This window comes from Podarcis erhardii (assembly GCF_964252035.2).
Source record: "Podarcis erhardii genome assembly, chromosome: 8".
Classification (NCBI taxonomy): Eukaryota; Metazoa; Chordata; class Lepidosauria; order Squamata; family Lacertidae; genus Podarcis; species Podarcis erhardii.
Genome location: NC_138499.1, coordinates 3,988,219 through 4,009,872, shown reverse-complemented (window position 1 = coordinate 4,009,872; position 21,654 = coordinate 3,988,219). Strand labels below are relative to the sequence as shown.

At 45.4% G+C, this 21,654-nt stretch overlaps 1 protein-coding gene across 1 annotated transcript; it reads left to right on the top strand.

The window, feature by feature from the left end:
* The first annotated feature begins 10,055 nt into the window (after positions 1–10,055).
* LOC309349024 (prostate stem cell antigen-like) lies at positions 10,056–21,237 on the top strand. Its single transcript, XM_081874880.1, has 4 exons — positions 10,056–10,197; positions 13,766–13,895; positions 18,100–18,207; positions 20,943–21,237. Exons 2-4 carry the CDS (start codon positions 13,844–13,846, stop codon positions 21,155–21,157), a joined length of 375 nt encoding a protein of 124 aa, XP_081731006.1. The 5' UTR covers positions 10,056–10,197; positions 13,766–13,843; the 3' UTR covers positions 21,158–21,237.
* The last annotated feature ends 417 nt before the right edge of the window (positions 21,238–21,654 follow it).

The following is a 21,654-nucleotide window of genomic DNA, read 5'->3' as shown; positions in this document are numbered from 1 at the left end:
AAAGCTCATACCTAGAACTAACTCAGTTGGTCTTTAAGGTGCTACTGGAAGGAATTTTTTTATTTTGTTTTAAAACTTGAAAAATAACTGAGAGTAGCCAAAACTGACACCAGCATTTGCAAAAAGGACACATTGCCCAGCTTGGACTGGGGCATTGTGCAGTGCAAAGCAGAAAAGAGACAAAGGAGACCTGCAAGGAAAACAAACAGCACCTCAATTTTGGGAGGACTTCATCTTAAGAGTTCATGAATCATAAATTAAAAGGGAAATCTTCATTGTCTGCATTAAGTCTGGTCCCTGCTTGCAGGAGTTGATAGCCAGATCTTCCTGGCAAATACAAGAACGAGTGCTCTGATCTTTTCTTTAACTATTAGGGTCAGGATGTTAGCTCTTCCTTCCAGGTCACTTGTGAAATAACAGCTGTACCAGAGTCACAAATAGCTCATCAGGGGGTATAAAAAGGTAAAGGGTAAAGGGACCCCTGACCATTAGGTCCAGTCATGGCTGACTCTGGGGTTGCAGTGCTCATCTCGCTTTACTGGCCAAGGGAGCCGGCGTGCAGCTTCTGGGTCATGTGGCCAGCATGACTAAGCCGCTTCTGGCAAACCAGAGCAGCGCACGGAAACGTTGTTTACCTTCCCGCCGGAGCGGTACCTATTTATCTACTTGCACATTGACGTGCTTTCGAACTGCTAGGTTGGCAGGAGCAGGGACCAAGCAATGGGAGCTCACCCCGTCGTGGGGATTCGAACCACCGACCTTCTGATCAGCAAGTCCTAGGCTCCAGGGTTTAACCCACAGTGCCACATGCATCCCATCAGGGGGTATATTTTATATTAAACATATGCCAGCTGTACTAATGCCACGATTCATAGGAATTAACCATGTATAAAAGTCCAGGCTAGCAGCCATCATTACATTATCCTGTTACTAACTGCAAAAAGTTCATCTGTTTTAAAATGAACTGGTTGCTGAAGGGTGAGAGGGAGCTTTTATCCAAACTCTGCTAACATGAATTTCCTAGTATGCAGTTGACTCCCTCCTGCAAAATCCTGCTAATCTGGAAATACCCTACGTGAATTTCCTTTGCATCCATCACCCACTAAGATTTCTTCCTCCATACTAGGCTGCAGATCCTGTTGCCAAAGACACCACACAGTGCGTTTTCTGCTCTTCTGTTTTTACACATACATGTAAGAAGGGCATTTTCTCCAGCTCTGCAAATGCCACGTTTCCATTTTGGCACCCTAAATAAGCTGTTTCATCTTCTGTCTTTTAATTCTAATAAACCGCTCCCAGTGGCGTAGCGTGGGTTGTCAGCACCCGGGGCAAGGCAAGTAATTTGCGCCCCCTAACCCGTGGATTTGCGCCCCCTAACCCGTGGATTTGCGCCCCCTAACCCTAACCCCCAGATGTTGCGCCCGGTGCGGCTGGCCCCCCCTGCACCCCCCACGCTACGCCACTGACCGCTCCTGTTATTCCTTTGGAAAGGCACTGAGCTCCCAGATTCTTGTGAACAGGGTGCCTTTTCCCAGTGATGCACAATGACTTGATGTCTTTGGCAATCCCATAGGCATGTTCAGGTTGAGCGTGCAAATGCACGTGTGCATTTCGACCGACCCAAAGAGAGATGCTGCGCTTCTCAAAGCACAGGACTGATACAAAACCACAATTGAACTCTAAGCCAGAGTGATTTGTAGAAGCGTCTGACCCTGAGAAGGAGGGGAGACAAGCTTGCCGTTCGACTCAGCAGACCATACCAATAATTGGAAAGGGTGGGAAGGAGAGGAGGGGGAATCTGTGCATAGCTGCAGTGAAGTGTAGCCTTCTAGAAAACGGTGCAGTGGGGACATCTTGAGGAATCAAGAGATTATTACACTGCCCTTTTTTTTGCAGTTACTCAGCTGCCCATAAGTTGATGAGGGTGTGTTGTAAGCACCAATGCTTCTAAGCTCCAGTAGCTGGAAGCCACAGGTTCAGGGCCAGATTTAGGTTTGATGAGGCCTTCAGCTACTGAAGGTAATGGGGCCCTTTCTATGTCCAGCTGTCCTTTGTCAACAACAAATTGTCGCTGGTTTTTTGTGCTGAATATGTAAAAGATAAAGGGGCCCCTGACCATTAGGTCCAGTCGTGACCGACTCTGGGGTTGTGGTGCTCATCTCGTTTTACTGGCCAAGGGAGCCGGTGTACAGCTTCCGGGTCATGTGGCCAGCAGGACTAAGCCGCTTGTGGCGACACCAGAGCAGTGCACGGAAACACCATTTACCTTCCTACCGGAGCGGTACCTATTTATCTACTTGCACTTTAACATGCTTTCGAACTGCTAGGTTGGCAGGAGCAGGGACCGAGCAACGGGAGCTCACCCCACTGCGGGGATTCGAACTGCCGAACTTCTGATCAGCAAGTCCTAGGCTCTGTGGTTTAACCCACAGCGCCACCCGTGTCCCGTGTTGAATATGTGCTATACGGTAATTTATGGACCTAATAGGCATCTCAAGCCATTTGCACATAACAAAATATGTATTTTATCAAAGTAATTGCTGAACTGGAATACAATCAAGAAGAAGTATATTAATAGTGAAATGCAATTAAGAAGAAGTCTATTAATGGTGAAATAATTATTAAGCTCTAACTTAAAATGTACCGTGTTCTCGAAGCTACGAACATGAGTTTGACCAAACTGCAGGAGGCAGTGGAAGACAAGAGTGCCTGGCGTGCTCTGGTCCAGGGGGGTCACGAAGAGTCAGACACGACTAAACGACTAAACAACAACAAACTTAAAATGTTTTTTTATTCATAACAAAATAATGCAAACACATTGGCATTTGGCAATAACAAAAGTTCCTTTAGAAACACAATTTACAAGGACTCATAACCTAGTCTCTAGAAACTTGCTATAACATGAAATAATAATAGGTGATACATGATGCAAACTAATAATAATTATAAATAGCAAGCACTCTTTAATATTAGATAACAGGTACAACAGCTTGACCTACACTCAACTGTACTGCACTGCAGTCTGCAGCTGCATGCTACCTGTTGCCATGCGACTAGTCCATGCAGAATGTAGGCACCCTATACAGTCATACCTCAGGTTACAGACACTTCAAGTTGCGTTTCTTCGGGTTACGGACTGCTGAAACCCAGAAGTACCGGAACGGGTTAATTCCGGGTTTTGGCGGTTGCACATGCGCAGAAGTGCTAAATCGCACTTTGCGCATGCACAGAAATGCCGAATCGCAACCCGTGCATGTGCACACACTCCCCTGCAGGTTGCGAACGCTGCAGGTTGCGAACGTGCATCCCGCATGGATCACGTTCGCAACCTGAGCGTCCACTGTATATAGAAATGAGCAAACCAGTGATATATTAAGGAGCAGGCTAGCAGGTGGGGCCCGTGACTTACATCATAGGAGCCTTCGCAACGCAAAACACTGGTGCTGTATGTAGGTTTTATTTTATTTGTTTTTTATCTTATATTTTGGAAAGGTAAAGGGACCCCTGACCATTAGGTCCAGTCGTGGCCGACTCTGGGATTGCAGCGCTCATCTCGCTTTATTGGCTGAGGGAGCCGGCGTACAACTTCCGGGTCATGTGGCCAGCATGACTAAGCTGCTTCTGGCGAACCAGAGCAGTGCACGGAAACGCCGTTTACCTTCCTGCTGGAGCGGTACCTATTTATCTACTTGCACTTTGACGTGCTTTCGAACTGCTAGGTGGGCAGGAGCAGGGACCGAGTAACGGGAGCTCACCCCATCGCGGGGATTCGAACTGCCGACCTTCTGATCAGCAAGCCCTAGGCTCTGTGGTTTAACCCACAGCGCCACCTACGTCCCTTTGGAAATGTACACCCAGGTGTTTTTTCCTTGAAATTTTTTGGGGCCCCCAAGAGAGTGGGGCCCTAAGCTATAGCTTGTTTAGCTTATACGTAAATCTGGCCCTGCACAGGAGGGGAGAGAGCTCTTGTGTCTGAATTCTGCTTGCAGATTTCCCATAGGTATCTGACAGGTCACTGCAAGAACAGGATTCTGAGCTAGATGGGCCATTTGCCGCATCCAGCAAGCTGTTCTTTTGTTCTTCTGGGAACATCCAGGCGATCAGTATTTAGCAGGAAGGTTCCAAGCGCACACTGGAAATTTAGGTTTGCACAGTTCAGGTGGATTAAAGCACTGTTGCTCTAGAGTATGTGTTCTTATCAAATATACTAGATTTATATATATAGCTCAGTCAGTAGAGCATGAGACTGTGGAGGAAGAACTGTGAACGGAGAAACTTAATCAGGCAAGGCCTTCTTCCACCTGCCTTCTCAATTTGTATTGTATTCTTTATGCACCATGGCTTGTCGTTGTTTTATTGATTGTAGTTTAGAAATTATTTAATGTACAGTGGTACCTCTGGCTGCGAACAGGATCCGTTCCGGAGCCCCGTTCGCAACATGAGCCAAACGCATCCCGCATCTGCTCGTGCGTGGGTCGCAATTCGCCACTTCTGCCCATGCGCATGATGTCACTTTGCACATCTGTGCATGCACGAGCGGCGAAACCTGGAAGTAACCCTTTCCAGTACTTCCGGGTCGCCACGGGATGCAACCTGAAAACGCGCAACCTGAAGCAAATGCAACAAGAGGTTTGACCGTAATTGTTAAGAGTGGATTTCTGTTTAATTTGTATATACTTATATTTAATATTATTCTATACTATTCTAATGATTGTGAATGTTACTTTATTTGATGTACCGGTAAGGTTGCTTATTATGTTTTATTATCACATTTTTTGTATTGCATTAGATTGTTATGAGGTGTACATTCTTTGCTTCTTCAGCTTGTAAACCACCTTGGGTATTGTAAGATAGAAAGATGGTATACAAATTAAAAGTGATGATGATGATGATGATGAGACTCTTAATCTCAAGGTTGTAAGTTTGAGTCCCACTTTGGGCAAAAAGATTCCCTCATGGTCCCTTACAATTCTACAATTCTATGGTTGTAATAAATTCCATTTAAGAGTGCTACTTTCTGCCTCTCTCTCTCTCAATTTAAGAGTTCTTAATAGTGCGTACAGTGGTACCTCAGGTTACATACGCTTCAGGTTACATACGCTTCAGGTTACAGACTCAGCAAACCCAGAAATAGTACCTCGGGTTAAGAACTTTGCTTCAGGATGAAAACAGAAATCGTGCTCTGGCGGCGCGGCAGCAGCAGGAGGCCCCATTAGCTAAAGTGCTGCTTCAGGTTAAGAACACTACGGACCTCCGGAAGGAATTAAGTACTTAACCAGAGGCACCACTGTATTGCATTTAATCTTCACAGTGGATTTGGTTAGACTTAATATAGAACAGCTGCGTGCCAGAACTCCTCAACAGTGCTCATCTTCTGAACGACCAGTTCTGGTGGGAGAAGCTAGACCATCTTTCGCCCACATTGGAAAAACCTTTACAACAGGATCCCCAGATTCTCCCCAATAGTCAAATAGGGTCAGGGGGCACCAGAAAGCAAGGGCAGCATAGGATACATAGGAGCAGCTGAAGTATCTTTCCACAAGGGCCAACATTGATGCCGAAATCCAGCATCGCCTGAGCTCTGCGAGTGCGGCTTTCTCCTGACTGAAGTGCAGAGTGTTTGAGGACCGGGACATTCGCAGGGAAACCAAAATGCTTGTTTACAAAGCTACTGTACTACCAACCTTACTATATGCTTGTGAAACATGGACCACTTATAAACGCCATCTCCAACTCCTTGAAAGATTCCATCAACGGTGTCTCCGAAAAATTTTACACATCACTCTGGAAGACAGGCGAACTAATACCAGTGTACTGGAAGAAGCAAAGATCACCAGTGTTGAAGCAATGATTCTTCAAACATCAACTTTGTTGGACTGGTCATGTTGTGCGGATGCCTGATGATCGTCTTCCAAAGCAACTACTCTATTCCCAACTTAAAAATGGAAAGCGTAATGCTGATGGTCAACAAAAGAGCTTTAAAGACTGTCTCAAGGCAAATCTTTAAAAATGTAGTATAAACACGACAACTGGGAAACACTGGCCTGCAAGCGCTCCAATTGGAGAACAGCCTTGACCAAAGGTGTCATGGGCTTTGAAGACACTCGAACTCAGGACGCAAGGGAGAAACGTGCTAAGAGGAAGGCATGCTTGGCAAATCCACACCGTGATCAACTCCCGCCCAGAAACCAACGTCCCCACTGTGGAAGGATGTGTGGATCCAGAATTGGCCTCCACAGTCACTTACAGACTCGTTTTTAAAACCATGTTTATGGAAGACAATCTTACTTGGCTATGAAGGATCGCCAAAGAAGAAAGACATAGGAGCAGTTGAAGTCTCTGTCCCTATGGCTGGGTCTGAGGACACAATGCTAGGGCTGTCACCATAGAAACTTGCTGAGCTGGTGTCAGGCAGAAGCTGAGAAGACTGAACATTCTGGAACAGCAAGCAGCCGGTGTTTAGAATCATAGAATCATAGAATCATAGAATCATAGAATCATAGAATCATAGAATCATAGAATCATAGAATCATAGAATCATAGAATCATAGAATCATAGAATCATAGAATTGGAAGAGACCACAAGGGCCATCGAGTCCAACCCCTTGCCAAGCAGGAAACACCATCAGAGCAATCCTGACATATGGTTGTCAAGCCTCTGCTTAAAGACCTCCAAAAAAGGAGACTCCACCACACTCCTTGGCAGCAAATTCCACTGTCGAACAGCTCTTACTGTCAGGAAGTTCTTCCTAATGTTTAGGTGGAATCTTCTTTCTTGTAGTTTGGATCTATTGCTCCGTGTCCGCTTCTCTGGAGCAGCAGAAAACAACCTTTCTCCCTCCTCTATGTGACATCCTTTTATATATTTGAACATGGCTATCATATCACCCCTTAGCCTCCTCTTCTCCAGGCTAAACATGCCCAGCTCCCTTAGCCGTTCCTCATAAGGCATCGTTTCCAGGCCTTTGGCAGTTTATATTGTTTTGCATCAAGGGTGGAGGCCCTTGAGAAGATTCTGGCAGAGGAATCTCAAAAGCCAACCTCAGAGTGTCTACAGCCTTGATGGACACAGGACCTCAGAGACAGTTCAGAGGGGAAACTAGAGACACATGTCACATCTGAATGTCTCATTTTGCACCTGTTTCACCCTGGCAGTCCAAGTAATCAAGAGGCCGCTGTTTACCCCTGATGGGGCCCTTTTACTGGGGCTTGCAGGTAGCCCACTCCCAAGATGGTTTTCCGGGCTTCTTCAGTGATCTAATCTTGAAGCCTTGATGCATATACTGATATTCAATTTCATAGAGAATACTATTTCTTGGCTTAAGTGTGCCTCTTGATTACTTGGACTGCCAGGGCGAAACAGGTGCAAAACGGCGGCACCCTGTCTACAACTTCATTAACATCCATCTACAACTTCACTAGCATCTCTTGGTATTGTGAACAACACCAAACTTACCTTTTGCTGGTATCTTCATGAACTTACCTAAAAAGATAAAGAAAACAAAAGACTGAGTTAAGCATCTGAAACACCCATGGAAACCAGACATTATAAGTTCATCTTAGGTTGGGTAGTTCACAAGTCTCTGTGGCTTTGCATAAGCTTTTGTATTCTTCTCAGAAGATTGATAAAGAATGTATAATTATTTTGGTAATTACTGTGTGTATATTAGTCGCCAACGTGTTGCATGAATCGTACTACTGCCTCCAGTGGCAGCGAGTTCCACAGTTTAACTCTGCGCTGTGTGAAGAAGTCCTTTCTTTTTCTCTGTCCTGAGTCTTTCTGCATTCAGCTTCACGAATCTTCACCACTTCTAGAGTAACCTTTTTATATGTAACTGTGTGTTTTTGTGGTATTTTTGTTCAGTGGCGTAGCGTCTGAAGGGGGCCGGCCGCACCGGGCGCAACATCTGGGGGGGGCACGCTTGCCGCCTCCGGAGTCGCCGAAGAGCCTTGGGCACAGGCTGTAGCAGAGCCCCATGTCTCGCGGAACCGACGAGCTGTGTGCGCGTCCGGGCTGAAGGCGTCCGGCAGGCAGCGGCTCTCAGCGCTCGCCGCGGTCCCCGCGCGTCAGGGCCACAGAGGGCGCGCCAGGCAGCCCCTCCTCACAGCCCCGCCACCGCTGCTGCAGCTGCTGGGCCATGTTGCATTTTCCTCGCCTCTCTGCCCTCCTCCTCCTCCAGGCAAGCGGCGTCGTTTGGGCGGCAGCGCCAGCGGCAACTCGCCTCAGATCACCTGACACGGACCCACCGCCACCGCCGTGGCTACCTTACCGTAAATACCCCAGCCCAGGCAGCAGCAAGAAGAAGCTGGCAGAGGCGGCAGGTTAGGGGTTAGGAGCGCAAATTACTTGCCTTGCCCTGGGTGCTGACAACCCACGATACGCTGCTGTTTTTGTTTAAGTTGTCTGCAAACGCTTCCGTTTTTTGCACACCGCTTAGAAATATTTTTAATAGATTAAGCTGTATAGAAAGCTATGAAGCAGCGTAGAAATTAAATAATGTTGTTGGCACCCGTCTGTCTCAGGAGGCGGGAGAGGAGAGCACCTTTGAGGGTACAGTCATACTGCTGAAAGTAAAAGTGTCTCTTTCGTATTGGTCTCTACAGCCGCAGTTTGGCCATGCAAAGTTTTATAGACATCTATCATGTCACTTTTATAGACTTCTGTCATGTCACTTCTTCCTCATGTTTTCTCTGAACTAGGAACTCCCAAGTGCTACCATCTTTCCACATAGAGGAAAATGCTTTGACCATTTGGCTTGTCCCTTTCTGAAGTCAGAATATGCCCAAATTACAGAATCCAATTTTACAGAATCCAATAAGAAAGCACCAAATGGATACTCCTAAGAATCTTGAGGAACAAGAAAAAGTGAGACAAAAACAAGACAACTCCATCAATAAAACTAAGCTTAAAAAAACCCTAAACTAAACAACAGTTAGAATATCCAATTTATCCAAATAGCCTAGTCAAACAAACAGGACCTCAAAGAGATTAAGCAAAGAGAATAGGTAGATATTGCAATAGTTCCCACCTAATCTTTTGCATGGCAAGTTCCCACCCCACCCCCAAGGTGGAAATAAAGACACATGACACAATTATTATGGTTAATGGGTGAAAAAAGGCCACAACTTTATTGGTTACAGGTGATGAGCAGTACTGGCTTAGACATTGGTCCTAACCGACTATCCGACTCCAGCCTGTCCGGGAAGTCCGGGAAGGGTTAACCACCAGTAGGGGGAGTCCTGCTGGTGCACATCAACTAGGGATTCCCCCGGGGTCACCGCTAGGGGGCGTGTCTTAGGGCCTCACCTCCATAGGCTTCGAACAGGGCCACGCCCCCTGGAATCCTTTACCAGACTACGCTTCAATATGTGGGGCAGGTGATGGCGCTACCTCCCGTCTTCCATCTACAGAGCAATACCAATGCCTAACCGCCAATACCAAGAACGTTGTCATGATTTGCTACGAGGTAGGTGAAAACCAAGTGGCTGGTGCCAATTTGCCAAGTGGGAAAATTCCTAGCAGGCCCCTCAACGGCGACCAACCGAGGTCCATAGCAAGGTCAAGGAACGAAAACCTTATAGGGTGGGAGGGTGGGAAAAGCAGGAACAGCTGGCGGGCGGCAAAAGAGGGAGATCCCCGGCCACGTCCTGCCTTAAATAGGGCAGGCCATGCCCCCAGAACCAGCCGATTGGTCAGCCAGGGGGTGACGTGGCCGGGAATTCCCCCAATCACGCGGGGCTGGTCTCCACCCACCGCACGAGTGGAGGAGGCATTAAGCCGACAACCCCACCTCCTCCTAAGGTGGAAGTGGCTTTACCTGAAGCAGTGGAACTTCTCCACAGAGACAGAAAAATATATCTCAATTTTGAATGCTGCTCTGCTGCTTTATTCTTTTTTTCTTTTCTTTTTTGAGAAAAGCAGAGAAATTTAATACCGGGCCAAACAAAGAACTATGGAATTGGGGGTGACTCAGTGTCCATGTTATCATAGATTCACACTCTTGTACACAGTGAAAAGTGGACCAGGCTAATTGGGCAGCACCTGTGCCCTGGCTGCCTGATGATCCAGGTAGCAAGTATTTATGACACTTCACCCAGCGCTGATGTCAAATCCTAGCAGGCTGCTGAACCAATAAGACTCAAAGCCCAAGAAGGACCCTCCTTTGCAAGACAGACAAGCCATCCAATGTGTGCCCAGTAAGTTGGCCGGATTTGGCCGTAGTTCAGTGGTAGAGTCCATGCAGATGGTCTGTGGTTGAGCCCCTTGTCTCTCCAGTTCAAGGATCAGGGCCAGAAAAAAACCTTCTCTGGCTCACTAAAGGAGGATAGTATAAGGGGCCGTCTTGTAAAACTTGCTTTCCTGTTCTGTCTGCATTGCTGCTCTGAGTTACAGGCAGCTGCAACAACCTCCAGGTCTGGGTGTGAGTTCAGGAAGCCCCCGGTTCAAATCTTACCTCACGAGGCTCAGCCTTCCATCTGTAAAATGGGCGCAACGTTGCCAAATTTACAGGGCTCTGTTGCAAAACATAATGGGTGGGCAGAGATTTGAAACCAGACTACGGCAATTGATGCTGTTGGTGATGATAGATCATCCACACAGGTCTGCTGCCATCAGTAGAGCCACACACAAGAGCAGCTGCAACGGAAGGACTATTACTGCCTCTATTGTCGTTTGCAATGCATAAATATGGAGCCAAAGTGGTGTTTACAGCTATGAGCTTAGAACGTCATCAAAATCCTTCACCAAGGGAGACCCAAATTTGGCAGCAAGGAAAAAAACCGGATCTCCGTAAAACATACAAATTGAGCGAATAATTTCACTTGTTTCACGTAATTTGCTCGACAAATTTGCAACATTCATTCAGCTTCTGTGGGTAACCTCAGTGATCATGAAGGCTGCGAACATGAGTAGACCTGCATAGAATTGCATTGTCAATGCTAGAGTAACAGAGCAATATAATAATAATAATAATAATAATAATAATAATAATAATAATAATAATTTATTTGTACCCCACCCATCTGGCTGGGCTTCCCCAGCCACTCTGGGTGGCCTCCAACAAAGATTAAAAATACATCAAAATGTCACACATTAAAAACTTCCCTAAATAGGGCTGCCTTCAGATGTCTTCTAAATGTCAGGTAGTTGTTTATCTCTTTGACATCTGATGGGAGGGTGTTCCACAGGGCAGGTGCCACTACCGAGAAGGCCCTCTGCCTGGTTCCCTGTAGCTTTGCTTCTCGCAGCAAGGGAACCACCGGAAGGCACTCAGAGCTGGACCTCAGTGTCCGGGCTGAACGATGGGGGTGGAGATGCTCCTTCAGGTATACTGGGCCAAGGCTGTTTAGGGCTTTAAAGGTCAACACCAACACTTTGAATTGTGCTCAGAAACGTGAGTAGACCTGCATAGAATTGCACTGTCAATGCTAGAGTAACAGAGCAATTCAACAACAACAAAAACAACCTTATGCCAGACTATGGCAGGATGCGGGTAGCACTGTGGGTTAAACCACCGATCCTAGGACTTGCCAATCAGAAGGTCAGCGGTTCGAATCCCCACGACGGGGTGAGCTCCCATTGCTTGGTCCCTGCTCCTGCCAACCTAGCAGTTTGAAAGCACGTCAAAGTGCAAGTAGGTAAATAGGTACCGCTCTGGCGGGAAGGTAAACGGTGTTTCCGTGCACTGCTCTGGTTCGCCAGAAGCAGCTTAGTCATGCTGGCCACATGACCCGGAAACTGTACGCCGGCTCCCTCGGCCAATAAAGCAAGATGAGTGTCGCAAGCCCAGAGTCGGCCATGACTGGACCTAGTGGTCAGGGGTCCCTTTACCTATGCCAGACTATGTAGAGCTTGAACAAGCAGGTCTTGCTGCTAAGCAGGGAAAGTTTAGGACGGTGCCTTAAAGGAACCCTTGGTCTCATCTGCTACATGTTGTTATAGAGCATTGCTTAAGAACATAAAAGAGCTTGCTGGATCAGGCCCATGGCCCATCTAGTCCAGCCTCCTGTCCTCACAGAGGCCAGGCAGATGCCTCTATTGGAAAACCCACAAACAGGATTCAAGCACAAAAGCCCTCTCTCATCCTCTGATTTCCAGCAACCGGAATTCACAAGCATTGCTTCCTTCGATGGTGGTAGTCAGAGCATGTTAGCATCACGACTAGCAGCCTTTGGTAGCCCATCGCTATCTTTTAATTTGTCTTTTAAAGCTGTATAAGTTGGTGGCGATTTCTGCCGCCTGCAGAAGTGAGTTCCATAGTTGAACCATGCACTCTTTGTTTCTAAGATTCCAACGCACTTCCAACAGTATTTCCCCAACCTTAATAAAAATAAAATCTTCCAACAGTATTTCCCCAACCTTAATAAAAATAAAATCTTATTTATATCCTGCCCTCCCCAGCCAAGCCGGGCTCAGAACGGCTAACAACAATAAAAGTAACACAGCATTCTAAAATCAATCCTTTTAAAATCAATTCAAAATCAAATTCATGGCAACTATTGGGCTAGAGTTCTGTGGGGATTACCAAAGGAGGGGGTCAGACTGTGCCTTGGCCAAAGGCCTGGTGGAACAGCTCTGTCTTGCAGGCCCTGCGGAAAGATGTCAAGTCCCACAGGGCCCTAGTCTCTTGTGGCAGAGGGTTCCACCAGATTGGGGGGAAAGCAACTTCATCATAAAGTTTTACCAAGCCCCTCCATAAAATATCTGCACAGTTGCTCCTTTCCTCAAGTACAGTGGTACCTCAGTTTTTGAACGTAATCCATTCCGGAAGACCATTCGACTTCTGAAACGTTCCAAAACCGAGGCACAAAAGGCGGTCCGCAAATTCAGTGGAGAAATTGGGGGGGGGGGGGACTTCAGCAGAAGCCGTTCGACTTCCGGGGCACGTTGGAAAACAGAAGCATTTACTTCCAGGTTTTCGGCATTCGAAAACCGAAACATTTGGCTTCCGAGACGTTAGACAACCGAGGTACCCCTACTATAAACTTGATTTCATTAAAGGAGAAAAAGAAAGTCTGAAAACGGACATTCTGCAACAGCTGACTCCTGGCTCAAATCCTGTGGCTTTTTCAGTGTGTGTGGCGTCGTGGCAAACATGCCGTGATTCCACATGGTTTGTGGCAGCGAGTCTTCAGCTGGGCATTGCAGGGGTTGGACTAGATGACCCCTGAAGTTCCTTCCAACTCTACCATCCTATGACTGTATGCAATCCTCCTCTTGGGTCCAAACAGCTCTGTCTCCTTTGGATACCAACTCCTGATGGCAGCATGTTAGCAGCAAGGCCTGTGGACTTTGCACTGCTTGAAGGTGTCTTAAGGTGTGGAAATAGCTTTCAGGTATAGATAAAGCTTAACCTGTTCTGACTTAGACGCCCTCAGGCATCCTCCAACCCTAAGCTCAGATTGAATTTGGCGGCTCATAATTGGCATCTATGAAAGCCAACAGACCAAGGTATGCCGGTCTGGGTGGATAAATCGAGTGTCATCGCTTAGACATGTGAGCAGAAGAAATCTCATCCGCCCTGATCAAGGAGGGAAGGGACCATTTGCCCAAAAAAAATACCCACCGCACCCTATGCCCACCTCATTTTTCATCTACTTAGTTCCACTGCTGTGCTCTGAGTTGCCTAAGGGCACCGCAAGGGCAGGCAGGGAACTTCTGTTTGGAGAGGAGGGTTGGTGATGCCTCACATTCCTGGTGAGAAGAAGCCGCATTGGTCCTGCCAGAACCTGGACATGACCCTCCCAGTCTCATGTGGGCCAACAGTTACTTTTCAGAGTATATAAAGCAGCCCCCAGAAGTGAGGATGTTCCATTCCCTGCGCAACGAAGACATCCACCAGCGATGAAGGCCCTTCTGATCTTCGTGGTGGCCGGGAGCTTCTTCATGCAGCCAAGTAAGTCTTTCAGGTGGTCTTTCTGCATTCTGAGTGTATTTCTTCTAGGAAACTCAGCTCTGTGAGCTGTCAAAACCTTAATTCAGAAGCCAACCAGAGCCAGTGGAGTGGAGTGGTTAAAGCTTCAGACTAGGACCTGGGAGTTGTTGTTGTTTAGTTGTTTAGTTGTGTCCAACTCTTCGTGACCCCCTGGACCAGAGCACGCCAGGCACTTCTGTCCTCCACTGCCTCCCGCAGTTTGGTCAAACTCATGCTGGTAGCTTCGAGAACACTGTCCCACCATCTCGTCCTCTGTCGTCCCCTTCTCCTTGTGCCCTCCATCTTTCCCAGCATCAGGGTCTTTTCCAGGGAGTCTTCTCTTCTCATGAGGTGACCAAAGTCTTGAAGCCTCAGCTTCAGGATTGTCCTTCCAGTGAGCACTCAAGGCTGATTTCCTTAAGAATGGATGTGTTTGATCTTCTTGCAGTCCATGGGACTCTCAAAAGTCTCCTCCAGCACCAGAATTCAAAAGCATCAATTCTTCAGCGATCAGCCTTCTTTATGGTCCAACTCTCACCTGGGAGACCAGGGTTCAAATCCTCAGTCTGCCATGAAGCTCAGTGGGTGACCTTGGGCCGGTCACTGCCTCTCGGCCTAACCTACCTCACAGGGTTGTTGCGGAGATTAAATAAGGAGCGGGAGAACCATGTGCACCACTTCGAACTCCTTGGAGGAAAAGGTGGGATATAAGTGCAATAAATAAATGGATTGATCAATTGATTGATTGATCGATTGCATTGCATTTATATCCCATCTTTTTTGTTCTCCAAGGAGATCAAAGTGGCAAAAATGGTTCTCAACCTCCCCATTTCATGCCCACAGCAACTCTGTGAAGTGATTTGGGTTGGGAGACATGGACTGGAACCCAAGGCCACCCGGTGAGCTTCTAAATGCCCAAGTAAGGATTGAAACTCTGGTCTCTGGTACTTGGAAGACCTCCAAAACATAACTTAAACGAGTTTGCTCCCACAGCCCTTATTAGGGTTATTTCCTGTTAACATTCCCCAAGCATTCTCTGAAACTTTGACTCTTAATCAAACCTTCGAGACGGGAATTTTACAAATGCCTCAAATGTCAATATTTGCCAGAGTTTTATCGTTTGGCGTGCAACGGAATTTGGCATGTTACGGTCTTTGATATTTGGCATGCCAGAAATTACTGTGTTAGATACTTGGCACCAGAGATGGGGTAAGAATTCAATTCGCTTCACACTGAAAGGCGAACCTAACTAATTTGCACTTTCTGAAACAATCTATGGACGGAAATAGAGCCGTCCTCCAAAATCTGGAGAAATGCAGTTCTCCAGCCAAACAATATGTTAAAAAAAAGCAGACTAAGGCAAGGTGTGCATAAAAATGGATATATACAGGAATTTGGGAGGGAGGATTGTGCTGTCCTGCTCTGCGTGCCACAATATCTCCCCACCCACCCCAGGCCTCCCTTTCTCTCACCAACAGCTCCCCTCAAAAATGACAATCATATCTCTTCTCCTCAACTTCTGAACCCACAAAGGGTTCTGATATCTTCCCTAGCCTCACCCCCTGGCCACCCTCTCTCCCACCCAGAGTTTTTCCCAAAGGACAATGATGTCTGCAGTCTCTCTCTCTCTCTCTCTCTCTCTCTCTCTCTCTCTCTCTCTCTCTTTTTCTCTCTCCCTCTCTCCGTCTCTCTGTCTCTCTCTCTCACACACACACAACACACACAAGCCTTCCTCAGCACCAGGAGAAAGAGAGGAGAGCCCCACTTCTAGCTGGTCACAGCCACACCTCTTCTTCCTCCCGAGGTGACCCATTCAAGCTCTGAGGTATATCCTTGCAAGAGCCTGCTTCTAAGTCTCAGCTCAGGCCTTGTGCCTCTTGCCCCTCCTGGTGGCTCAGACTGTCATCACAGCGTGACAACGATCTAGTGCAGACATAATATAGAGGGAAGCGATATTCAGACATTCATTCTATTGGGGGGAATTGGTTTGAAAACCTATGTGTGCTAGGTTTAAAATTGCATTGTGAAATGTGCGTATTTTGGCAGAGGCGTCCAGTGCCCTAACACACAGGAGCCGAGCCAAAGAACTTGTTTACTGATTTACGCCTGCTTCCCCTTAACTGTGTCATTTCCCCTGGTTTATTTTTTGATTATAAGATGGTCCTCTTGTACTCACGCAAAGCATCAATTAATAAATACTAAGGTTCCAGGAAGGATGTAAGATTGTTCTTGAACTCTCTCTAACATCTCAGATATGGAAGCTGACAACTGTCTGATTTTGATGGCCTGTAACCTTAAAACAGTTTACAAAAAAGGGGGATAAAACAATCATTAAGAACAACTGACAACAGTAATTGAAGACTTTTGAAAAGTTAACATAACAATAGAGGGAGAAACAGCTTAAAACTTGCATCAGTTTCCTAAACCTCTGGTAGACTTGCCCAGTGCTTTTTTCTAGGGGGGACGCAGGGGTACGCATACCCTTAAACATTTTGTGAATCTAACTTTGGTCTCATTAAGGGGCAGTATTTCAATATGAGTAGGAAAAGGAGAGTACCCCTAAACTTCTTTTTTTTTTTTTTACTTCTTTTTTAGAAAAAAAAAGCACTGGACTTGCCTAAACAAAAAAGTTTTTAACAGGTTTCAAAAAGAGTACAGTGAAGGCACTTGCCTGGTATTATTTAGTGAGCACTGATCCTTAGTATGAATCTTACTTACATATTCTGTTGAAAAACATCGGCTGATGGAGACTATTACGAAACAGTAGTATCATTCCGGAGACACTGTCCTTTTGAGGCTTTTGAGACGTCTTCTGCTGAAACTTTCGAAAGACTCTTGAGAGACTGTCCTTAGACATCTGTTTTGAGCACACAGCTTGGCGGCCCTCGCTACTGCTCTGTTATATTGTCCATATGAACTTTGATTGGCTTCTTCCTATAATTGGAATGATATCATTATTCGATTATCAAATCAAATTTTATTAAACGGTCACAGACCAGATTAACTCGTACAGCTAGTCAGCAAAAGATAACACCGGAAAAACAAAGGACAATTTCAATACAGATTAGGCCATAACAGCAATTTAAAATTAGACAGCATAAATAAAATTAAGTATTTGCCTTCGCCTGCATATTGACATTGGAAAGCTCTTGTTTCCTGCGCCTAATAGCGGCTACACAGAATTTGGCAACATTGATCGTAATTTCAGGGACCTTATCTTCTACCAAGGCTCTCATACATAGGAGTTCTGGTTCATTTTTAAGCTTTTGTAGAACTGGGGCAATAAAGGTCAGGCGTAGGTCCTCGTAATAACTACAGTGCAGCGATACATGCAGACTTGTTTCCACTTCCGATGAGCCACATGGGCAAACACGTGACTCATATGGTTTGCCCTCATATCTGCCTAGCAACAGGGCAGAGGGCAGAACGTTAAATCTGGCCAGGGTAAAGGAGTGTCTGTACTTAGGTATTTGTAAATCAGCCAGATAATTTGCGGGTGAGAACCCTCTCCCAAAGTCTCTAATTATATATTCTCAACTAACGATTAGGCTACGCGTTGTGTTTGTATTGTTGTGATTGGTTCTTGTCAAAATTACAGATACCTAAATACAGACGGTCATTTACCCTCGCTAGATTCAACATACTGCCATCTGCCTTATTGCAGGGCAGATTCGAGGGTAAACTATACGCAGAACGAGTCTGCCCCTGCAGCTTGATGGAGGTAGAAACTGTCTCTCATGCAAAAATCTCCAAATGAATCTGAACTTCAGTGTCTAAAATCCCTGGTAGAGGACAGGGATCCTGAGATCACATTAAGGGTAGACAAATTCTGTGTGATTACCATAAAACTTAGGGAACAAGCTGTGCTAGCATAATGATTAAGGTTTTATATTATAATTTTAGGTTATATGTTAGTGACTAAGTTTTAATTTATATATTTTTTAACTGTTGCTACATCTGTATTGTCCCTGTTAGACCTAATTGCAAAACCCTAGCGTGTTTGATCACTTCTTTGATATTGTATGTGGGATGGAACTGGTCTGTGACCAAAATAATAAAATTCAAGATTCAAGGTTCTTATTGCAACACAGGGATTTGTTTTTGCTATTAATAGACAGGCATTTCCAAAGTGTAGCTTCTTCAGTTTGTTCCTTTCCCCCCATTAAACCATTTCCCTCTCTTATAGCTGGTTCACTGAAGTGTTACACCTGCAACACCCAGGTCAACAACAATAATTGCAAAGGACAGCAAAACTGTGATGGAATTGGACAAGTATGCAAAACAGATGTCATTGGTAAGACCATTTCTTAGGTGCCCTTCTTCCTCTGTTGGGTTTGTTATTCCTTCCTCAGTTCCTCAAAAATCGGAACCAAACTGATAAAAATTCCTGCTTTCAAAATAAACCTCTATGTCCCCTTTTTAATACAAAAGCAGCAAGAAAGGCAATTCTTTCTCTATGTCCTTTGATTTTCGCTATTCTTATTTTCGCTATTATATATATAAATAATCATTTTTATTAATTTTACGTTGAAGGCAGCAATGCTTCCAAATACAGTGGTATCTTGGTTTACAACCATAATCCGTTCTGGAGGTCCGGTTGTAAACCAAAACAGGTTGTAACCCAAGGTGCGCTTTCGCCAATGGGGCCTCCCCCCAAAAATGGGTTGCAATCCCAGAAAAGGAACACGCACTTCCAGGTTTGACGTGGTTGTAATCCAAAATGGTTGCAAACCAAGGTATGGTAAAGGTAAAGGTAAAGGTAAAGGTACCCCTGACCATTAGGTCCAGTCATGACCAACTCTGGGGTTGCAGCGCTCATCTCGCTTTATTGGCCGAGGGAGCCCGTGTACAGCTTCCGGGTTATGTGGTCAGCATGACTAAGCCGCTTCTGGCAAACCAGAGCAGCGCACTGAAACACCGTTTACCTTCCTGCCAGAGTGGTACCTATTTATCTACTTGCACTTTGACGTGCTTTCGAACTGCTAGGTTGGCAGGAGCAGGGACCGAGTAACAGGAGCTCACCCCATCACGGGGATTCGAACCGCCAACCTTCTGCCCTAGGCTCTGTGGTTTAACCCACAGTGCCACTCGTGTTCCCAAACCAAGGTATCACTGTACCATTTGTCAGAAACTGCAACTGGACGAGAGAACACTCTTGCTCTCCAATCCTGCTTGCATAGGGCTGCCATACGTCCAGATTTTCGCAGACATTACCGGGATTTCAAATTGATGTCCAGGGTGGATTTCCAAAAGGCGGCGCTTTGTCCTGCATCTTAGACAAGTCAATCAAAAACTGCATTTATTTGGCATTTTTGCAAATAAAAAAAGCTCAACAATTTGGGGGGGTTCCTTTAAAAAGTTCAACAATTATGAAATTAATGGACTATACAGAATTAGGCAAACTGACAGGAAGGATTCAAAACCTGTGGGACCAGAGATTCTTAGAAGACTGGAGTAAATATCTGAACTATTTGAAAAGCAATTGTAATAAACAGATTAAGCTAGGAGTTCTGTAAGGAGGACTTTGTGAAATATTGCAAGGAAGACTTTGAAGAGAATGATTAGTTAAGGACAATTAAAAGTAACTGAGAAATTAAGAAATGCAGATTAAGTGATAAAGAATGGAAAATCTTCAGGGGTAGTTGATGGAAGTCTGAAATATTGTATAAGATAAGAATGTATGTTAAATGACTGTTGGAAATGATATGTTTAAAAAAATGCATTAAAAAAAGTTCAACATTTTTGGGATTTCCTAAAAAAAAAAAATCGGGTGATTTTGGGGTGTCCTTTTTTTTACTTTTTGGAATACGGCAACCCTATGCTTGGAGGTTTCCCACTGTTTGGTGAGAACAGGATTCTGAATCAGCTTGATCCAGCAGACTCTTCTAACGTTCTTCTGTTCTCAGAGCTGCTGTCCATCTGAGTGGACAATACTGAGCCAAACAGGCCAGTGGAACGTCAACTTTCCCTCCCTGGCATGACCTACTCTCCCGATCTTCTTTCCATATATATATATATATATATATATATATACCGGATTTTTTGCACCATAACACTCACTTTTTTCCTCCTAGAAAGTAAGGGGAAATGTCTGTGCGTGTTATGGAGGAAATGCCTATGGGTGGCATGCCTACGGATTTTCCTCCTCTAAAAACTACGTGCGTGTTATGGTCGGATGCGTGTTATAGAGCGAAAAATACGGTATATATTTAACATATAAATTCCAACAATCATTTAACATAACTTCTTATCTTATATAGTATTTTAGGCTTCCGTCAACAAACTCTGAAGATTTTCCGTTCTTTATTACTTGTTCTGCATTTCTTAATTTCTCTGTTACTTTTAATTGTCCTTAACTAATAATTCTCTTCATAGTCTTCCTTGCAATATTTCACCTAATCCTCCTTACAGAACTTCTTGCAGTCCTACTAGCGTAATCTGTTTATCACAACTGCTTTTCAAATAGTTCAAATATTTACTCCAGTCCTCTACTGAAATATACTCGGAGTTGGGAGTGGATTTCATACTCTTTATTCAGCTCATAGTGGTGAGGAGGAATGGAAGTTCCCCCAAAATATCTGCTTTATATACATTATTTACACAATGGGCTGCACATGATTGGCTAATTCCGGGATTCTCCTGTAGGCCAATCAGGTTGTGGATTCACTTCCACCTGGAGCTGGATTGGGTGGTTCCTGTGGACCAATCATACTGCTGCATTGTTCTAGGACCAATCAGACTGCTGCATTCTGAATCCTATTGGTCTAGGACCAATCAGACTGCTGCATTTTGGATCCTATTGTTCTAGGACCAATCAGACTGCTGCATTTTGGATCCTTTTCAACTCAGTACATAACACCTATGAATCTCTGATCCCGCAGGTTTCGAATCCTTCCTCTGAATTTATCTAATTCTGCATCATACATTAATTTCATTTGCCATTCTTCTTTCGTTCGGTAATTCTTCTTGCTTCCATTTTCGTGCCAATAATATTCTTGCTGCTGTTGCTCCCGATCTTCTTCTTCCCAGGTGTCGTGGGCCTTTTCAACGTCATCTCGAAAGAATGTACCGCGTCCTGTGATCCTTACTTCAGCGACTTCAAGGTGGGAAGAAGGAATGTCTCCTGCTGTTCCACCGACCTCTGCAACGTCAACGGAGCCTCTGACTTCAAGATGGGTTACGTCCAAGTGGCCTTGGCCCTTTCCACCAGCCTTGCCTGCATCCTTCTCAGAAGCAGGCTCTGAGGAGAGGGCTGCCTGTGTAGCTGTACAGAAGAGAAACCAAATCTAGATTCTTTCCCACTAAAGTGACATTCGAAACCTTATAGATCTGTTGAACGGCACTGACGGGTCTCTGCTGCTGCGAACGTGGATGTCTTTCTAGAGTTACTTATTAGGGATTATGGGAGTTGCTGGACACACCCAAACCCCATTCCGGTGTAGGGCGTAGATGTTGGCCAACTTGATGATTCTTCAGGTGTCCTAGCAAAGTATTAGAAAATAGAATAGTAGAGTTGGAGGGTCATCTAATTCAACCCTCTTCAATGCAGGAATCACAGCTAAAGAACCCCTCTGTTTGGAAACCTCCAACGAAGGAAAGTACATCACCTCCTGAGATCCATTCCACCGTCAGACAGCTCTGTCAGAAAGTTATTCCTCGTATTTAGTTGAAAATCTCCTTTAATTGCAATTTGAATCCATTCGTTTGAGTCCTACACTCCAGAGCAGCAGAAAACAAGCTT